The following is a 15,742-nucleotide window of genomic DNA, read 5'->3' on the forward strand; positions in this document are numbered from 1 at the left end:
AGTAGCGTGTTTAATTCCCCCGTCCCATTCCTTCAGGGAGATTGGTCAGAGGTCCAGTGAGGAGCTTGCCAGAGATTCCGCCGGGGTCAAAGCTTTTGCTTCCTTCATTACTGAACTCGGCACCCTTATTCCTGAGTTAATGATGCCCAACATCAGTGTGCTCATCACACACCTGGAGGGAGAGGTACTGCATACTTTGAAATGTTCATCCTGCTAACACAACATTACAAATGCACCACTATGAATTGGAAACTAGTATCCAGGGTACTAAATTGTACCCATCAGTTAGTTGTTATTGATTAGTGCTATTAGGTAAACGCATATTAAACAGGCATGAGGCGAAATATATTGACATGTTGCCCAGTGATGAGTCCAAGGCGAATACGAGCTGACTGAATGAGAGCTGGGTTCCTCTTTGCCTCGACCGGCAGGTAATCTTGGCAGTGCAGAGAAACGTTCCTGCTCTGCTGTAAGGGCCTGCCTACAGTGACCCAGCTCAACCTAAATGATTCCTCTAAAGTCAGAGGAGTATTCACAGGGAGGATGCTGACAGTGGGAGTGGTTGTTTGTCTGTGTGTGGTGTGTGTGTAGGAGGCAAGGAGGTCACCCAGCTCTCTCAGACCTTCAGTCAGCAGTGAGTTGCATCTTTGGTAATCTGAGGGCAGAGTATAGGACACAAAAGTTTATTCTTGCTCGGTTCAACTGTCAGAAGAACATGATTAACGACCTATCGTCTCCTTCACACTTGTGTTGCAGAGCCACACAATGCGTGTTGCCGTGTGTGAGGTTCTGGGGGAGATCCTGGTTCGGGTCCTGTGTGGCGACGGGCTCGACGACGCTGGTAAAGCTGACCGCGACCGCTTCTTCGACACAATGCAGGAACATCTTCATGACACACATTCCCACGTCAGGGCGCGAGTGTTGCAGGTCTACACGCGCATCGTCAACAGCAAAGTAAGTTCTCATCCACTTATCAGAATCATAATAACTCTATTCGTTCCACAGAGGGAACATGTACATTGTTGCAGCTAAAATACAGATGAGACAACAAATAAACCACTGAGATAAAAAGGCGGGATGTTACAGGTTGCCACGAGAGCAGCGTCCGTTTACCCTAATGTGTGTAAATGCATAATGGCACTAAAGCCTACCCGTGGTAATACACCCTCTGTGTTTAGGCGCTGCCCCTGTTCAAGTACAGTGAGGTGATGGAGCTCGCTGTGGGGCGTTTGATGGACAAATCCATACATGTGGTGAAGAGCGCCATCCAGCTGTTGGCCGCCTTCATCGCACACAACCCCTACAGCTGCAAGGTAACTAAAAGCAACAGAATTAAACCTAGAATAGCAGATTTCTCTTTCATGTATGTTCTCATTTCTTTAGCTGAGCAGTGCCGATCTGAAGAAACCGCTTGAGAAGGAGGCAACTAAACTCAGAGAGCTGAGAGAGAAGCTGGAGGGGAAAGCACCAGGTGAGGATGAACCCGGTTTTAAAATGCGTTTATTTCCCCAAATGCTCGCTGACATGTTGCCCAGTGATGAGTCCAAGGCGAATACGAGCTGACTGAATGAGAGCTGGGTTCCTCTTTGCCTCGACCGGCAGGTAATCTTGGCAGTGCAGAGAAACGTTCCTGCTCTGCTGTAAGGGCCTGCCTACAGTGACCCAGCTCAACCCAAATGATTCCTCTAAAGTCAGAGGAGTATTCACAGGGAGGATGCTGACAGTGGGAGTGGTTGTTTGTCTGTGTGTGGTGTGTGTGTAGGAGGCAAGGAGGTCACCCAGCTCTCTCAGACCTTCAGTCAGCAGTGAGTTGCTTTTTGGAAAATCTGAGGGCAGAATTCACGAACTCAGCAAACCAGGTCTAATGTTGGGGCGGTGGTGGCGAAGTCGATAGGGACTTGGCTTGGCAACTGGAAGGTCACCAGTTCAAGTCCCAGCAAGACCAAGTGCTACCAAGGTGTCCCTGAGCAAGGCACCGTTCCCTACACTGCTTTCATCTATATCAGGGGTGCCCAATCAGGGGTCACCCCTGATCTATATCCATTAGCTAGTAAATGGCATTGAGTGTAATATTTCTTTCTGTACGTTGTCCCGGTATCTCTAACCATCGTTTGAATGTTCCTCCCCCTCGCTGCAGTGGCAGTGATTAAAGCTTCTGAGCTGTGGGCCGCCATGGAGCCCGAGCTGCTCGTCACTGTCGGGACTGAGCTGGAGCCCACGAGTGAGGAGGAGGAGGAGGAGGATGAGGATGAGGATGATGAGAAGGATGTAGATGATGAGAAGGAGGCAGAGGATGAGAAGGAGGCAGAGGATGACAGAGCAACTGCAGTCCAAGTTGCTCAGTACCTCCGTGTCAACAAATACAGGTGATGCTAAAAAAAACAATGTTGCCTTGATAAAAGTTGACTAAAATGGCGCTACCTGAAGGATTTTTCCCCCTGTCCTTAAGCTATTTATTCAGGGTTCCTACGGTCATTAAAAACCTGGAAAAGTCATGGAAATTCAAAATGCTAATTCCAGGCCCTGGAAAGGTTATGGAAATGTAACTAAAGTTGCATCAAATATAATTTATATTTGATCTAATCCCCGAGATAGTAATACTATAATGATAATAAATATAGTAATGAAACGTAAAATGGCATTTAACTGACGAGGTGTTTTTGCTGGTGAGAGATTTGAGTTGCTTTAGCGTGTAGAAGCTAGCAAGCCTGCTATTAGATTTGTTTTAGATAGGCTCGACATGTTTCATATGCAGACCTTATTTTCCTGTTCCATGTTCAAATAAACCATTTTCAGTGGCACCGCTGAGAAAGAGTAATTCTTTTGATCATTGAAAGTCATTGGTGTAAATGTCTTCCCTTTCTGCAGAAATGCTGTGCGTCTCTGTATAAAAGCCCACAGCTGCTTCCCTGAATCTGAGATGTTCGCCTCTCTGTCCACTCTCACCACTGAGACACTAATGGACACGCTGGCTCTAATATTCAAAGGTAACGCTGCACTCCGCTAATGCATTTCTACCCAGAGTTGGTTATCAAAGTGCTCGCTCTTAATGCTCGCAAGATTGAAAACATTTAAGATTAATTTCTTTGCCTTTCCTCTTAATTGAACAAAATTCATCTCACATTATCTTTCGCTCTTGTCTTTTTCAAATGTAGCTTTTTATATTTCTTTCAAAAGAGAATACAGTTAACCCCAAGATTTTGCGATCGGACAATATTAACCATTTTTAGCTAAACCAAACACAAGGGTAATAACAAAGGCTCTGAATTAGCCCTGAGCGGAAAGATGCTAACGCACTTAGCACAGAACTCACGGTAGAGATTAGTGTTGTCACGAGACCAACATTTAGGTTTCGATACCAAGTCAAGAATTGCGATTCCGATTCTTTTTCGGTACTTTTCTTAAAAAAAGGGAAACGGTCTTAAATGTAATTATTGTGCTTTATTTCACACCAGAACCATAACACAAACTTTTAAACAATGAGAACAATAAATAAAATAAATGACACGAATTTGTATTAAATTAATTAAGCATCATCTATAAACAACTTTTTAGTTTTTCGCTTCTGGCGTCTTTGTCAACAAGCCGAGGCGCAGCGGCAGTTGCACTCCCACTTGCTGCCATGCTTCTCGTCTTCTCACATGCTTTGGCAGCTAGCGCGTGGCCGAGTGCACGAGAGAGGGGAGGGACTTGGAGCGTGCTTGAGAGGGGAGGCACTTAGAGCGTGCTTGAGAGGGGAGGGACTTAGAGCGTGCTTGAGAGGGGAGGGACTTAGAGCGTGCTTGAGAGGGGAGGGACTTAGAGCGTGCTTGAGAGGGGAGGGACTTAGAGCGTGCTTGAGAGGGGCGGGACTTAGAGCGTGCTTGAGAGGGGCGGGACTTAGAGCGTGCTTGAGAGGGGAGGGACTTAGAGCGTGCTTGAGAGGGGCGGGACTTAGAGCGTGCTTGAGAGGGGAGGGACTTAGAGCGTGCTTGAGAGGGGCGGGACTTAGAGCGTGCTTGAGAGGGGAGGGACTTAGAGCGTGCTTGAGAGGGGAGGGACTTAGAGCGTGCATGAGAGGGGAGGGACTTAGAGCGTGCATGAGAGGGGAGGGACTTAGAGCGTGCTTGAGAGGGGAGGGACTTAGAGCGTGCTTGAGAGGGGAGGGACTTAGAGCGTGCTTGAGAGGGGAGGGACTTAGAGCGTGCATGAGAGGGGAGGGACTTAGAGCGTGCATGAGAGGGGAGGGACTTAGAGCGTGCTTGAGAGGGGAGGGACTTAGAGCGTGCTTGAGAGGGGCGGGACTTAGAGCGTGCTTGAGAGGGGAGGGACTTAGAGCGTGCTTGAGAGGGGCGGGACTTAGAGCGTGCTTGAGAGGGGAGGGACTTAGAGCGTGTTTTAGAGGGAGGGACTTAGAGCGTGCATGAGAGGGGAGGGACTTAGAGCGTGCTTGAGAGGGGAGGGACTTAGAGCGTGCATGAGAGGGGAGGGACTTAGAGCGTGCTTGAGAGGGGAGGCACTTAGAGCGTGCATGAGAGGGGAGGGACTTAGAGCGTGCTTGAGAGGGGAGGCACTTAGAGCGTGCTTGAGAGGGGAGGGACTTAGAGCGTGCTTGAGAGGGGAGGGACTTAGAGCGTGCTTGAGAGGGGAGGGACTTAGAGCGTGCTTGAGAGGGGAGGGACTTAGAGCGTGCATGAGAGGGGAGGGACTTAGAGCGTGCTTGAGAGGGGAGGGACTTAGAGCGTGCTTGAGAGGGGAGGGACTTAGAGCGTGCGTGAGAGGGGAGGGACTTAGAGCGTGCTTGAGAGGGGAGGGCACTTAGAGCGTGCTTGAGAGGGGAGGGACTTAGAGCGTGCTTGAGAGGGGAGGGACTTAGAGCGTGCTTGAGAGGGGAGGGACTGCAGGCACGGCTGCAGCGCAGGGAGTGGAAGCAGAGCGCTGAACAAACACGGCTCTTATTAAACGGCGCTTTCTCACCGGAGTACTTTCCCCCGTCATTCTTAAAGTACCGATACTAATGAAACGGAGGAATCGTAACATTTTTAACGCCAGGGTATCGCGGTACCTTTCAAGTATCGGTACATCGTGCAACACTAGTAGAGATACCTTATTACTTATCGGATCTGCACAAACAAGAGATTCCACAGATTCTAGGGGTATAAGTATCATCACCGAGCGATCAGAACTCGTGGCAGGGGAAGCAAACCCAGACATCACAGAACGTAGCTTTACAGAGCCAAAACGGAAAATATGTCTTACCTTTTGCTGTTTTCTGATCAAAAGTTGTGTTCAATGGCATCAAAACGATAAAATCGCTGCTGAAGGTTAATCCAATGTGTCTGAAATGATTACTGATAATCCATCTTCATATTTATGTCAATAACGGAGATTTCATATTAGCTGCTTCCAGTTTTGGGCCTTCTGGCTGTGCAGCACTAATTCACCAATGGGTAATGTTTAGGTGGATTTTAGGAACCTCCCATCGATTCTATTGGCTCTAACGGTTAGAAAGAGGTGTCAATCATCAAAATCGACCAAGGGGGGCCAGAGATAGGTCAAATGACCCCAAAAGTGTTTTTTTTTGCTAAATCTCTCTAAAAAGGTCAAATTTCACTTGTTTTGCATCAATCTTGATACAGGGTACTTATTATATGGTGTAGAGCTTTTAGTCTACTATCCCATCATTCGAGGGTGGTTTTCACTAGAAGTCATGTTTTTTTTGGACGGACACTCATTTACATTTTTTTTTTTACCATGTTCAATCTGAATTTACTTAAAAATAAATAAATTCTATGTTGGTTCTGACTTCTCTGCATCCAACTCACAGGTTTATCATTACTTTGAGAACAAATATTATTAATGTACCCCTTTTTAGAAGTGAAGATATGGTGGTTTGTTCTGGGCATGTCCTTTTCGAGCCTGAAACCTGAAAAACAGGCTCAGGGCTTAACTTGTTAATTTAAATGACTTCAGTGGAAGCCTTACACACTAAACGCCTCGCAGTCAAGAGAACCGAGTTAATTGAATTACACATTTATATTCTCTCTGATGTTCTCCTCAGGCTCTGATGAGGACGCCTCTGAGCTCAGCCAGAATTTACCACCAACCCCTCAGAAGGAGGAGGGGGAGGAGGGGGAGCTGAAGAAGCAGCAGATGTTGGTGCAGTACCTGAAAGACACGGAAACCTTCGCCCTACTGGTGGAGAGAGCGATAGCCGTCATCAACACCATGCTCTACTTGAAAACCACTTATGGTACAATGCAATATTCATCAAAGGGCAAACTTCATTTTTCAGTAAAGAATCACATTTGACAGTTGTTATTGGCTTGTGCTATTAAGTAAACGCACATCAAACAGGCATGAGACGAAATATATTGACATGTTGCCCAGTGATGAGACCAAGGCGAATACGAGCTGACTGAATGAGAGCTGGGTTCCTCTTTGCCTCGACCGGCAGGTAATCTTGGCAGTGCAGAGAAACGTTCCTGCTCTGCTGTAAGGGCCTGCCTACAGTGACCCAGCTCAACCTAAATGATTCCTCTAAAGTCAGAGGAGTATTCACAGGGAGGATGCTGACAGTGGGAGTGGTTGTTTGTCTGTGTGGTGTGTGTGTAGGAGGCAAGGAGGTCACCCAGCTCTCTCAGACCTTCAGTCAGCAGTGAGTTGCATCTTTGGTAATCTGAGGGCAGAGTTTAGGACACAAAAGTAATGTCTTTATGTTGAAGTTGCTCAAATAGTTCTAACACAAAAGCTTATTCTTGCCCTGAAACTAAAATGCTCTTGTTCAACTGTCCGAAGAACAGGATTTAACGTGATTTTTCAGTAAAGAATCCCATTTGACAGCTGTAGTTTCTGGTTTCAGTGGTCCTGGAGGCGGTGCAGTTTTGTGTGACGGTGTGCGAGTTCAGCGTGGCCAACTCGGTGAGTGGCGTGAGGAAGATGTTGCCTCTGGTCTGGTCCACGGACGCCGCCATTAAAGATGCTGTCGTTCAGGCCTACAAGCGCCTGTATCTGAACCCTCAGGGAGAAAACATCAGGTCTGTAAAGCTGCCTCGCACCGCCCTAACATTGACAATATAATGTGATTCCAGCCGATTGTACATTTATTTTAATATAAATATGACTGTCTCTTAAGGGTAGCAGCAATGGTTAACGTTAGGAACCATGGCTAAAACGGAACATGCGACACATAACCAGAGTTTCCGTTAGAATATTTTTTTGCTGGTCAAAAATGTCCGTTAAAGTTTGAATCTTCCGGACAAAATGAGAAAAGTGCCGGTCAAAGCTCTTTGTTTAATATCGAATCATATCAATTTGTTTTAAAGCTCAATAAATAACAAACTAATTATAGTAGATTAACTAAATTATACCGTAACTTATAATAAACGGAGCCCTCTCTCCGTCTCCTGACAGCCCGTCAGTATCATGCAGCTCAGTAATGATTTAATACCGGCTAAGGGAAACTCTGGATATAACCTCAATATGTAGTATGGTGCATTTTGTGTACATGCTCAAAATGACAAATACTGTAATGCAGGCAACCTAAAACACTTAAATAGATTTGTTTAGCGCTGCGTTATTAAAGTAACTGTCTTGTTTCATCAGGGTGAAAGCCCACACTCTGATCGACAGCCTCTCTGAGCTGATGGTCGATGCTTCTCTGGGAACAATCCAGTGTCTGGAGGAAATAGTGAGTTCAGCTTTTGCTATTTTTATATCTGGTATTTCTTTCTAGGAACCTCAATTATTGAAAAGAAGCAATGCGAGACATCTTTGTACTAGAGATAAACTCTGGAGTAATGTAATTGGCTTGTGCTATTAAGTAAACGGGCATGAGACAAAAGAGAAATGTTTTCCAATACATGCTCTCTTCAATAGTAGAGTGCTAAAACATCTTCTGCTTCTCAGAAAAACCGACAACTTGAAGTAATATGTTCACACACGAAAGGAACCTTACAGCATCCACTCAATTTCAGACCCGCCAAAGTTTTAATTTGCATTAACTATGAAGCGGCTCTTAACCAGTTGAGCCCCGAGCCTGTTTTTCAGACTCGAAAAGGACATGCCCAGAACAAATGACCATATCTTCACTTCTAAAAGGGGTAAATTAATAATCTCTTTTCTCAAAGCAATGATAAACCTGTGAGTTGGAAGTAGAAAAGTCGGAATCAATATAGATTTTTTTTATTTGAAAGTAAATTCAGATTGAACATAGTAAAAAAAAAAAAAAAAAAATTATAGTGTCCGTCCAAAAACAACCCATTACTTATAGTGAAAACCACCGTTGAATGATGGGAGGGTAGACTAAATGCTTTAGGAATTCAAACTATACATATAATAAGTACCCTGTATCAAGATTGATGCAAAATAAGTGACATTTGACCTTTTTGTTTTAGAGATTTAAAAGGAAAAAACACTTCTGGGGTCATTTGGGTGGATTTTCCATATCTCTGGAATCCATCGGGCGATTTTGATTGACACCTCTTTTTAACCGTCAGAGCCAATAGAATCGAGGGGAGTTCCTAAAAATCCATCTAAACATTACCCGTTGGTGAATGAGTAGCCAGAATGCCCCGGAACCGGAAGCTGTAATACAGTCTCGTAGCAGCTAATATGAAATCTCCGTTATTGACATAAATATGAAGATGGATTATCAGTAATCATTTCAGACACATTGGATTAACCTTCAGCAGCGATTTTATTGTTTTAAAAGGAGAAAAAACTGCTCAAGGTTTTGATTATACTGCCACAGTGCATCAACTCTAATTGATGAGTAATCTTATTTAAAACGTACTGCCTTATTTATGCAGCCGAAACCCACCAACTCTGTAATTCTTCAGAGAAATTTCCCGTTGCATCCAACCAAAGGTACATTTCTGCCTCTCCGGTTGACATGTTGCCCAGTGATGAGACCAAGGCGAATACGAGCTGACTGAATGAGAGCTGGGTTCCTCTTTGCCTCGACCGGCAGGTAATCTTGGCAGTGCAGAGAAACGTTCCTGCTCTGCTGTAAGGGCCTGCCTACAGTGACCCAGCTCAACCCAAATGATTCCTCTAAAGTCAGAGGAGTATTCACAGGGAGGATGCTGACAGTGGGAGTGGTTGTTTGTCTGTGTGTGGTGTGTGTGTGTGTAGGAGGCAAGGAGGTCACCCAGCTCTCTCAGACCTTCAGTCAGCAGTGAGTTGCATCTTTGGTAATCTGAGGGCAGAGTTTAGGACACAAAAGTAATGTCTTTATGTTGAAGTTGCTCAAATAGTTCTAACACAAAAGCTTATTATTGCCCTGAATCTAATATGTTACTGTTCAACTGTCCGAAGAACATGATTTAATGTGGACCTATTGTCTACTGCTCAACTAGTTGGAACACAAAAGCTTATTCTTGCCCTGAAGGAAATAGTGAGTTAAACTTTTGTTATCTTTATGTGTTATTTCTTTCTAGGACGCTCAATTATTAGAAACGAACAATGAGAGACATCGTACTAGCGATAAACTCTAGTTATCTGTGTGCGTATTAGGGCTGCACGATTTGGGGAAATAATCTAATTGCGATTTTTCTGACAGATATTTCGTTTCGATTTGCGATATTTGTTTTTAAGCGACCCAACGGAGGTTTATTGTAAAATGCGGCCATATCTCCGGCTAGGAAGGTCGTACCAACGTGCTCCCGTCTCTAGCAGCCCGAGCTACGAGTGAAAGAACTAAACTTACATGAAACTTCCGTTGGGTTGCTTTAAAGTCAAGCTTCAGTTTAAGATTCACCCTGTAATAGAAACACGTGATGGAGCATTACTAACCTGACTCAGAAACCATCTAGGAAAGCTCCATTGGAAGCCATTTGGAAAGGGCAGGCACTTTCAAAAGCACTTGGCAGGTGATTGGATCAATCTGTCTATCATCTTCTATCATGGGCTACTTCTGATTGGTTAACAATGGCTGGTACATGTGGAGCACAGCACTTCTGGTTGGTGTGGATGACTGACACACAAGAAGAACAAAGAAAAAATAATTGCATCATTTCAAATCGATTAATCGTTCAGCTCTAGTATGTATGGCAGGGATCACCAACTACATTTGTCCAAGGGCCAAAATGTATCCAATAGACACTATCGCGGGCCAGCGATTTTTATATAGCCCAGAATTTTGAAGTGGGGGGGGGGGGGGGTGCTAGTGGAGCACGCTCAGGTGCGGACCACATAAAGCTTAGCAGACTCTTCACGCTAACGAAGGATCACTTCTAGGCAGGGTTGGGAGGGTTACTTTGTAAATGTAATCAGTTACTGAATACATGCTCTGAAAGTAATCAGAATACAGTTACGTGTCTTAAAAATGTATTCAGATTACTTTTGGAATACTTTCTTTTTCCATAACAGATGGGTATGTTTTGGTGAACAGGAGACACTTATTTTACTGTTTTAATGGCTTATCAAGAACTCAAACACAACATCTTGGTGTCATTCTGGACAGCTCTCTCATCTGCACCCCACATAAAAAACATTACCCGGACTGCATTCTTTGTACTGTCTTAAAACCTTTCCTTGGAATATGTTATGAATTGTAAGGTGTCCTTGGGTGCTTTGAAAGGCGCCCCTAAAAAGAATGAATTATCATTATTATTTATTATCTGAAACGATGTAATAACTGCCTTCAGCAGCAGCAGGCCATTCACTTTGATTTGATCCCGTTATGAAATGTCATCATCTCGACAATAAAGAAATTCTACATAGACGTTATCTTGCACATTTTATCGAACCATCTCCGTTTCTAACTTTCAATATATTTTAAAAGAGATCTCTCTCTAATCTGCGTGCGGGGGCGGGGCCTCACAGACACTCTGCATCTCTCTCGCTCACAGACATGCAGCGCTGTGCATTTTGTGAGGAAACTTTTCCACCAATAATTCCAATAAGTATTCCAAAATGTATTCACTTCAGGTTTACGAAAGTAACTGTCATCAGATTACTCGTTTTTCAAATGTAACGCCAGCTGAATACAGTTAGCCTACTTGATTTTTGTATTCTGATTACGTAACGCCGTTACATATATTCCGTTACAACCCAACCCTGCTTCTAGGCTACTGTCCCGCAGCTCCTGCCTCTCTGTTGGACTCTGTCGCAGCGGGGCTACTGCTGTGCTGCGGAGCGCACAAAGCAGACTCTTCACAACGAAGGATCAATTCTTGTTCAAGGCAGGGAAGGTTTCGCAGTACGCAGTCTACTGACCCGCAGCTGCTGCCTCTCTGTTGGACTCCGGTACTGCACCTTACTCACGAGACGTTGTAAAAAAAAAAAAAAAAATGGGTGGGAGGCGAATGCAGTAACCACTCCGCCAACGCCACAGTCACCCCCGTCATGCGGGCCGGATGAGAATGTCTGGCGGGCCGGATGTGGCCCGCGGGCCGCCAGTTGGTGATCACTGATGTATGGCCTCTTCTTGGGCTTTTAACAAATTATGTTTTTTATTTAAAAGCTTTTGTTGACGTTTTTGAATACAGCTTTAAATGTCTTTCATCGTGAGTCACCCCCCATTTAAAAGAGGTAGTGAAAAGATCTATGAAGTTCTAAAAATGTGTTTTACGGTATTGCCAGACGGTCCCGTTAAAGTGCTTTCTTTCCCGTTGGTGAGCAAACCTTTTATTGAAACGCCAAGAAATGTGTTTTAAAGCTGAATATTTGATTAAATAAAGACATGTTATACATTTTGGAAATTATTCTATCTATAGTTTTTCAATTGTTGACTTTTGGACATTTTCAATATCTCCAGAGCGATGTGTAATCAAAATCACCAACACTCCTATTCAGCAACTCCTTGAATCTAACTCTACATGTGGTATAACTAGTATTCTTTCGCGTTATCGGCAACCTTGCAGAAATATAGGGTTCAAACACGATGAATAGACATGCAATGAAACGGCTCAATGTCCATTGTATGTTGGATTTTATTTATCTTATAATAAAACATGATTTGTCACCATCCTCACACTTTTCTGGCGGCTTCTTCAGGTGCAGGAGTTCTTTGGCAGTGGCAGCCTTCTCCAGTCCACGGTGGTGCAGGTGTTGTGGGAAAGGTTCACTGGCAAACGAGAGACTTCTGGATTACACAGACGAGCTGCTGTGTTGCTGCTGGGGATGGCTGCACGGTAAGAAATTCACTTTTCTTGGTAGAAAATGATCTAATGGAGTCCAAAGACACTCAGGGTGCAGTCGAATTGTCAGTTTCTCTTAGGAACCTTCCTAACGGAGTGAAATGACCCAGAAGTACCTCAGTGGCAGCCATGATAAGTGCCGTTCGAATTCTCTAGAAGAAAGGAGGTTTCAAACTTCCTTTATAACCTCCTTTAGCTTAGGAACCACTGGACCTCCCTAACAGAAAGGAGGAGGAGAGGAGAAAATGCTGGCCCGGCCCCACAATGCTTTGCGGCCGCAGCTATTGCCGTCACTCAACAGTCGGCCGTTCACGGAAACAACCGATTATGACTGAGAAATTATATCATGAAAGTTACGGTGCTTATTAAGCATTTTAAGTTTTCACTGAAATGATCAAATAAAGTCAGTCTTTGCTATACAATCATACGTATTGGGATCATTTGTATTAATGTGGACCGGAGGGAGAGGGTGAAGAGCATAAGTTTCACTTTCCTTTTTTATTTCAATTCCAACTTTGGTCATGAAGAATATGTTTCTCTGTTGTCCACGTTCATAAAGCAACAGCATCAGAGCACGATGCAGAGTCTCTAGATGAGTTTACAGTAGTCCCTCCTTCTTATATATAGAGTTTTTATTTCATTCCACGTCTCCACACTCCATCCCGTCCATTCGGTCCTGTCACACGCCCACACTACGCCATCACAACAAACAACACGTGAATCTGACCAATCGCCTTCCACTACCCCGGTCCACCCCCCCCCCCCCCCCCCCCCATGCAACGTCACCTCAGAGCAGCCCTGCTCAACACACGCTCCATCCACAATAAAAGCCACATTCTAAATGAATTCATTAAAGACAATAACCTGGACTTTCTGTATCTGACCGAAACATGGCAAAAACCCCTGGACTATTTTTCTTTAAATCAAATCACCCCAGCAGGATTCACATACATTGACAAATGTCGCCCACAAGGGCGGGGTGGTGGTATAGCTGCTATTATCAGAAAGGAAATAAAAGCTACCATAATCCCCATCCCTGATGTTTCTTCATTTGAACACCTGATCTTTAAACTCTCTGGTCCCACTCCCCTGGTCACAGCCATCATCTACCGTCCCCCGAAGCCAAACCCCTCCTTTCTCTCCGACCTCTCTGACATTCTCACTCAGCTTTCTGCCATATCCCCATCTGTTCTCCTCTTAGGTGATTTTAACATTCATGTTGACGACCCGACCTGCAAATATGCCTCTGAATTTAAGGAAACCCTTCACTGCTGCAACTTCTCTCAACACATCAACTTCCCAACACACAGCCGTGGTCACATCCTGGACTTGGTCTGCTCCACTGGTCTCACCATCCATCATCTGTCCAGCCTCAATCTCCACATCTCTGATCACCTGGCCATCATCATGGACATCAACATCCCCATCCCCGCCCAAAAGCAAAAACGCACAATAACCTACAGAAATCTCAAATCCATCTCACCTTCAGCAATCACTGCCTCCATTACCTGCAAGATGTCTGTCCCCCAACTTTCTGAAAACCCATCTGAACTTGTGGACTATTATAACAGCACCCTCTCCTTCTGTCTCAATGAACTGGCCCCCACAAAAACAAAAAATGTCTCTTTCATACACTCCGCCCCCTGGTATACCCGAACTCCGCCAAATGAAATCAGGGAAACGTCAACTTGAACGCCAACACAAGAAAACCACACTAACAGTCCATCTTCAAATCTACAAAGACTATCTCCAGCAGTACAGTAACGCACTCAAAGCAACCCGGTCTAATTACTACTCGCAACTCATTCAGTCTGGCTCCAGCAACCCCAAGCGTCTGTTCTCCACCATCAGCAAACTTCTCAAACCCTGTGACAACGCCACCTCATCCTTCACCACCGAACAGTGCAACTCCTTCCTCTTGTTTTTCCAAACCAAAATCAGCAACATTTACAGCAATCTGACACCCTCATCAGCACCCCCCACCTCCCCTCCTGGCTCCCCCCCCTTCACCTCACAGCCCCTGTCCCACTTCTCCCCTGTGACCCCCATGCAACTGTCCGACTTCATGACTGGAATTAACTCCACCTGCACACTTGACCCAATGCCCTCCAAATTTGTTAAAGAGAGCCTCCCTGCCATCTCCCAACTCATCGCCACCATCATTAACTCCTCCCTCAGATCTGGATCAGTTCCCCCCTCTCTCAAACTGGCTGCTGTCACACCCATTCTCAAAAGACCTGGACTCACACCTGACATCATGTCCAACTTCCGGCCCATCTCAAATCTCCCCTTTCTGTCAAAAAATACTTGAACGTGTCGTTGCCTCACAACTTAAAACCCACCTCAGCTCCAATGATCTCTTTGAGCCATTTCAATCCGGTTTCCGATCAAAACACAGCACCGAAACAGCTCTTCTCAAAATCACAAACGACCTCCTCCTCTCCTCTGACTCCGGCAACCTTAACATCCTCATCCTCCTCGACCTCACCGCAGCATTCGACACCATCAACCACGCCATCCTGCTGTCCCTCCTCGAATCATCACTCAACATCACTGACACTGCACTCTCCTGGCTGAAATCCTACCTCACCGACAGACATCAGTTTATCAACATCAACAACTGCACCTCCTCCACTGCTCCTCTGTCCCAAAGCGTCCCCCAGGGTTCAGTGCTTGGCCCCCTCCTCTTCATCCTCTACATGCTCCCCCTTGGCAAAATAATTCGTCGCCACAACCTTCAATTTCACTGCTACGCCGATGACATCCAACTTTATATCTCAACAAAAACCATCACCCCCACAACACACTCCACTCTCACCAACTGTCTCTCAGAAATAAAAGCATGGATGCAAACAAACTATCTCCACCTGAACAGTGCCAAATCAGACATCATCATCATCGGCCCCCCATCCCGTATCAAAGACATCCAGAATTTCAACTTCACCATTAACAGCCACACTCTATCTCCCTCCCTCACATCCGCAACCTCGGAGTCATCTTCGACAGTCAGCTCAAATTCAACCACCACATAAATCACATCACCAGGACCGCCTTTTTCCACCTCAAAAACATTGCCCGTCTCCGCCCATCACTCTCCTCCTCTGCTGCTGAAACCCTGATTCATGCATTCATCACTTCACGACTCGACTACTGCAATGGCATCCTCTACGGCAGGGGTGGGGAACCTTTTTCCTCTCAAGGGCCATTTCAATTTTTACAATATCCTCAGAGGGCCGTACAAATTATTGACCTCTGCTTAAAAAAAACTAAAATCACAGCCCATTCATTTCATTCTGTGCAAAGAAAAAGCAACCTCTTAATCCAGATATCTCACCATGACTCGCGCATGCATGCACGTGCACGGTGTGGCGTGACCACCAAAACAGAAAGATATGGACACAAGATGTGTGCAAATGTATTTAGTTTCCTATCCATGTGAACATGATTTAAGTGGGGGGGAGACTTAACCTCCTCTAGGGGGGTCCGGGGGCATGTTCCCCCGGGAAGATTTTTTTTTAAATGTTGAAGTTAAAAGCATCAATCTGGTGCACTTTGAGAGCAACATGAAGAGATCTATGGAAACATCTCTCAACACCCAGATGAAACAGAACTGTAAGCAG

The 15,742-nt window shown here is 45.2% G+C and overlaps 1 protein-coding gene and 3 non-coding genes across 4 annotated transcripts in view; all 4 read left to right on the plus strand.

Annotated features, from left to right (window-relative positions):
* The window catches only part of ncapd2 (non-SMC condensin I complex, subunit D2), a gene marked incomplete at its 3' end in the record, with an annotated part of 48,338 nt that overhangs the window by 2,179 nt on the left and 30,417 nt on the right, over positions 1–15,742 (plus strand). Inside the window, 10 exon segments of the mRNA XM_034218926.1 lie at positions 37–184; positions 757–954; positions 1,179–1,313; positions 1,384–1,471; positions 2,138–2,366; positions 2,869–2,987; positions 6,041–6,232; positions 6,842–7,016; positions 7,585–7,669; positions 11,980–12,116. Coding sequence (XP_034074817.1) covers positions 37–184; positions 757–954; positions 1,179–1,313; positions 1,384–1,471; positions 2,138–2,366; positions 2,869–2,987; positions 6,041–6,232; positions 6,842–7,016; positions 7,585–7,669; positions 11,980–12,116 — 1,506 coding nt within the window.
* Positions 359–664, plus strand: LOC117548023. The gene has a single exon (XR_004569281.1). It is a non-coding gene; the product is annotated as a small nucleolar RNA U85 (small nucleolar RNA).
* Positions 6,364–6,667, plus strand: LOC117548021. Its single transcript, XR_004569279.1, has one exon. It is a non-coding gene; the product is annotated as a small nucleolar RNA U85 (small nucleolar RNA).
* LOC117548022 lies at positions 8,878–9,187 on the plus strand. The gene has a single exon (XR_004569280.1). It is a non-coding gene; the product is annotated as a small nucleolar RNA U85 (small nucleolar RNA).

This window comes from Gymnodraco acuticeps, unplaced genomic scaffold, assembly GCF_902827175.1.
Source record: "Gymnodraco acuticeps unplaced genomic scaffold, fGymAcu1.1, whole genome shotgun sequence".
Lineage (NCBI taxonomy): Eukaryota > Metazoa > Chordata > Actinopteri > Perciformes > Bathydraconidae > Gymnodraco > Gymnodraco acuticeps.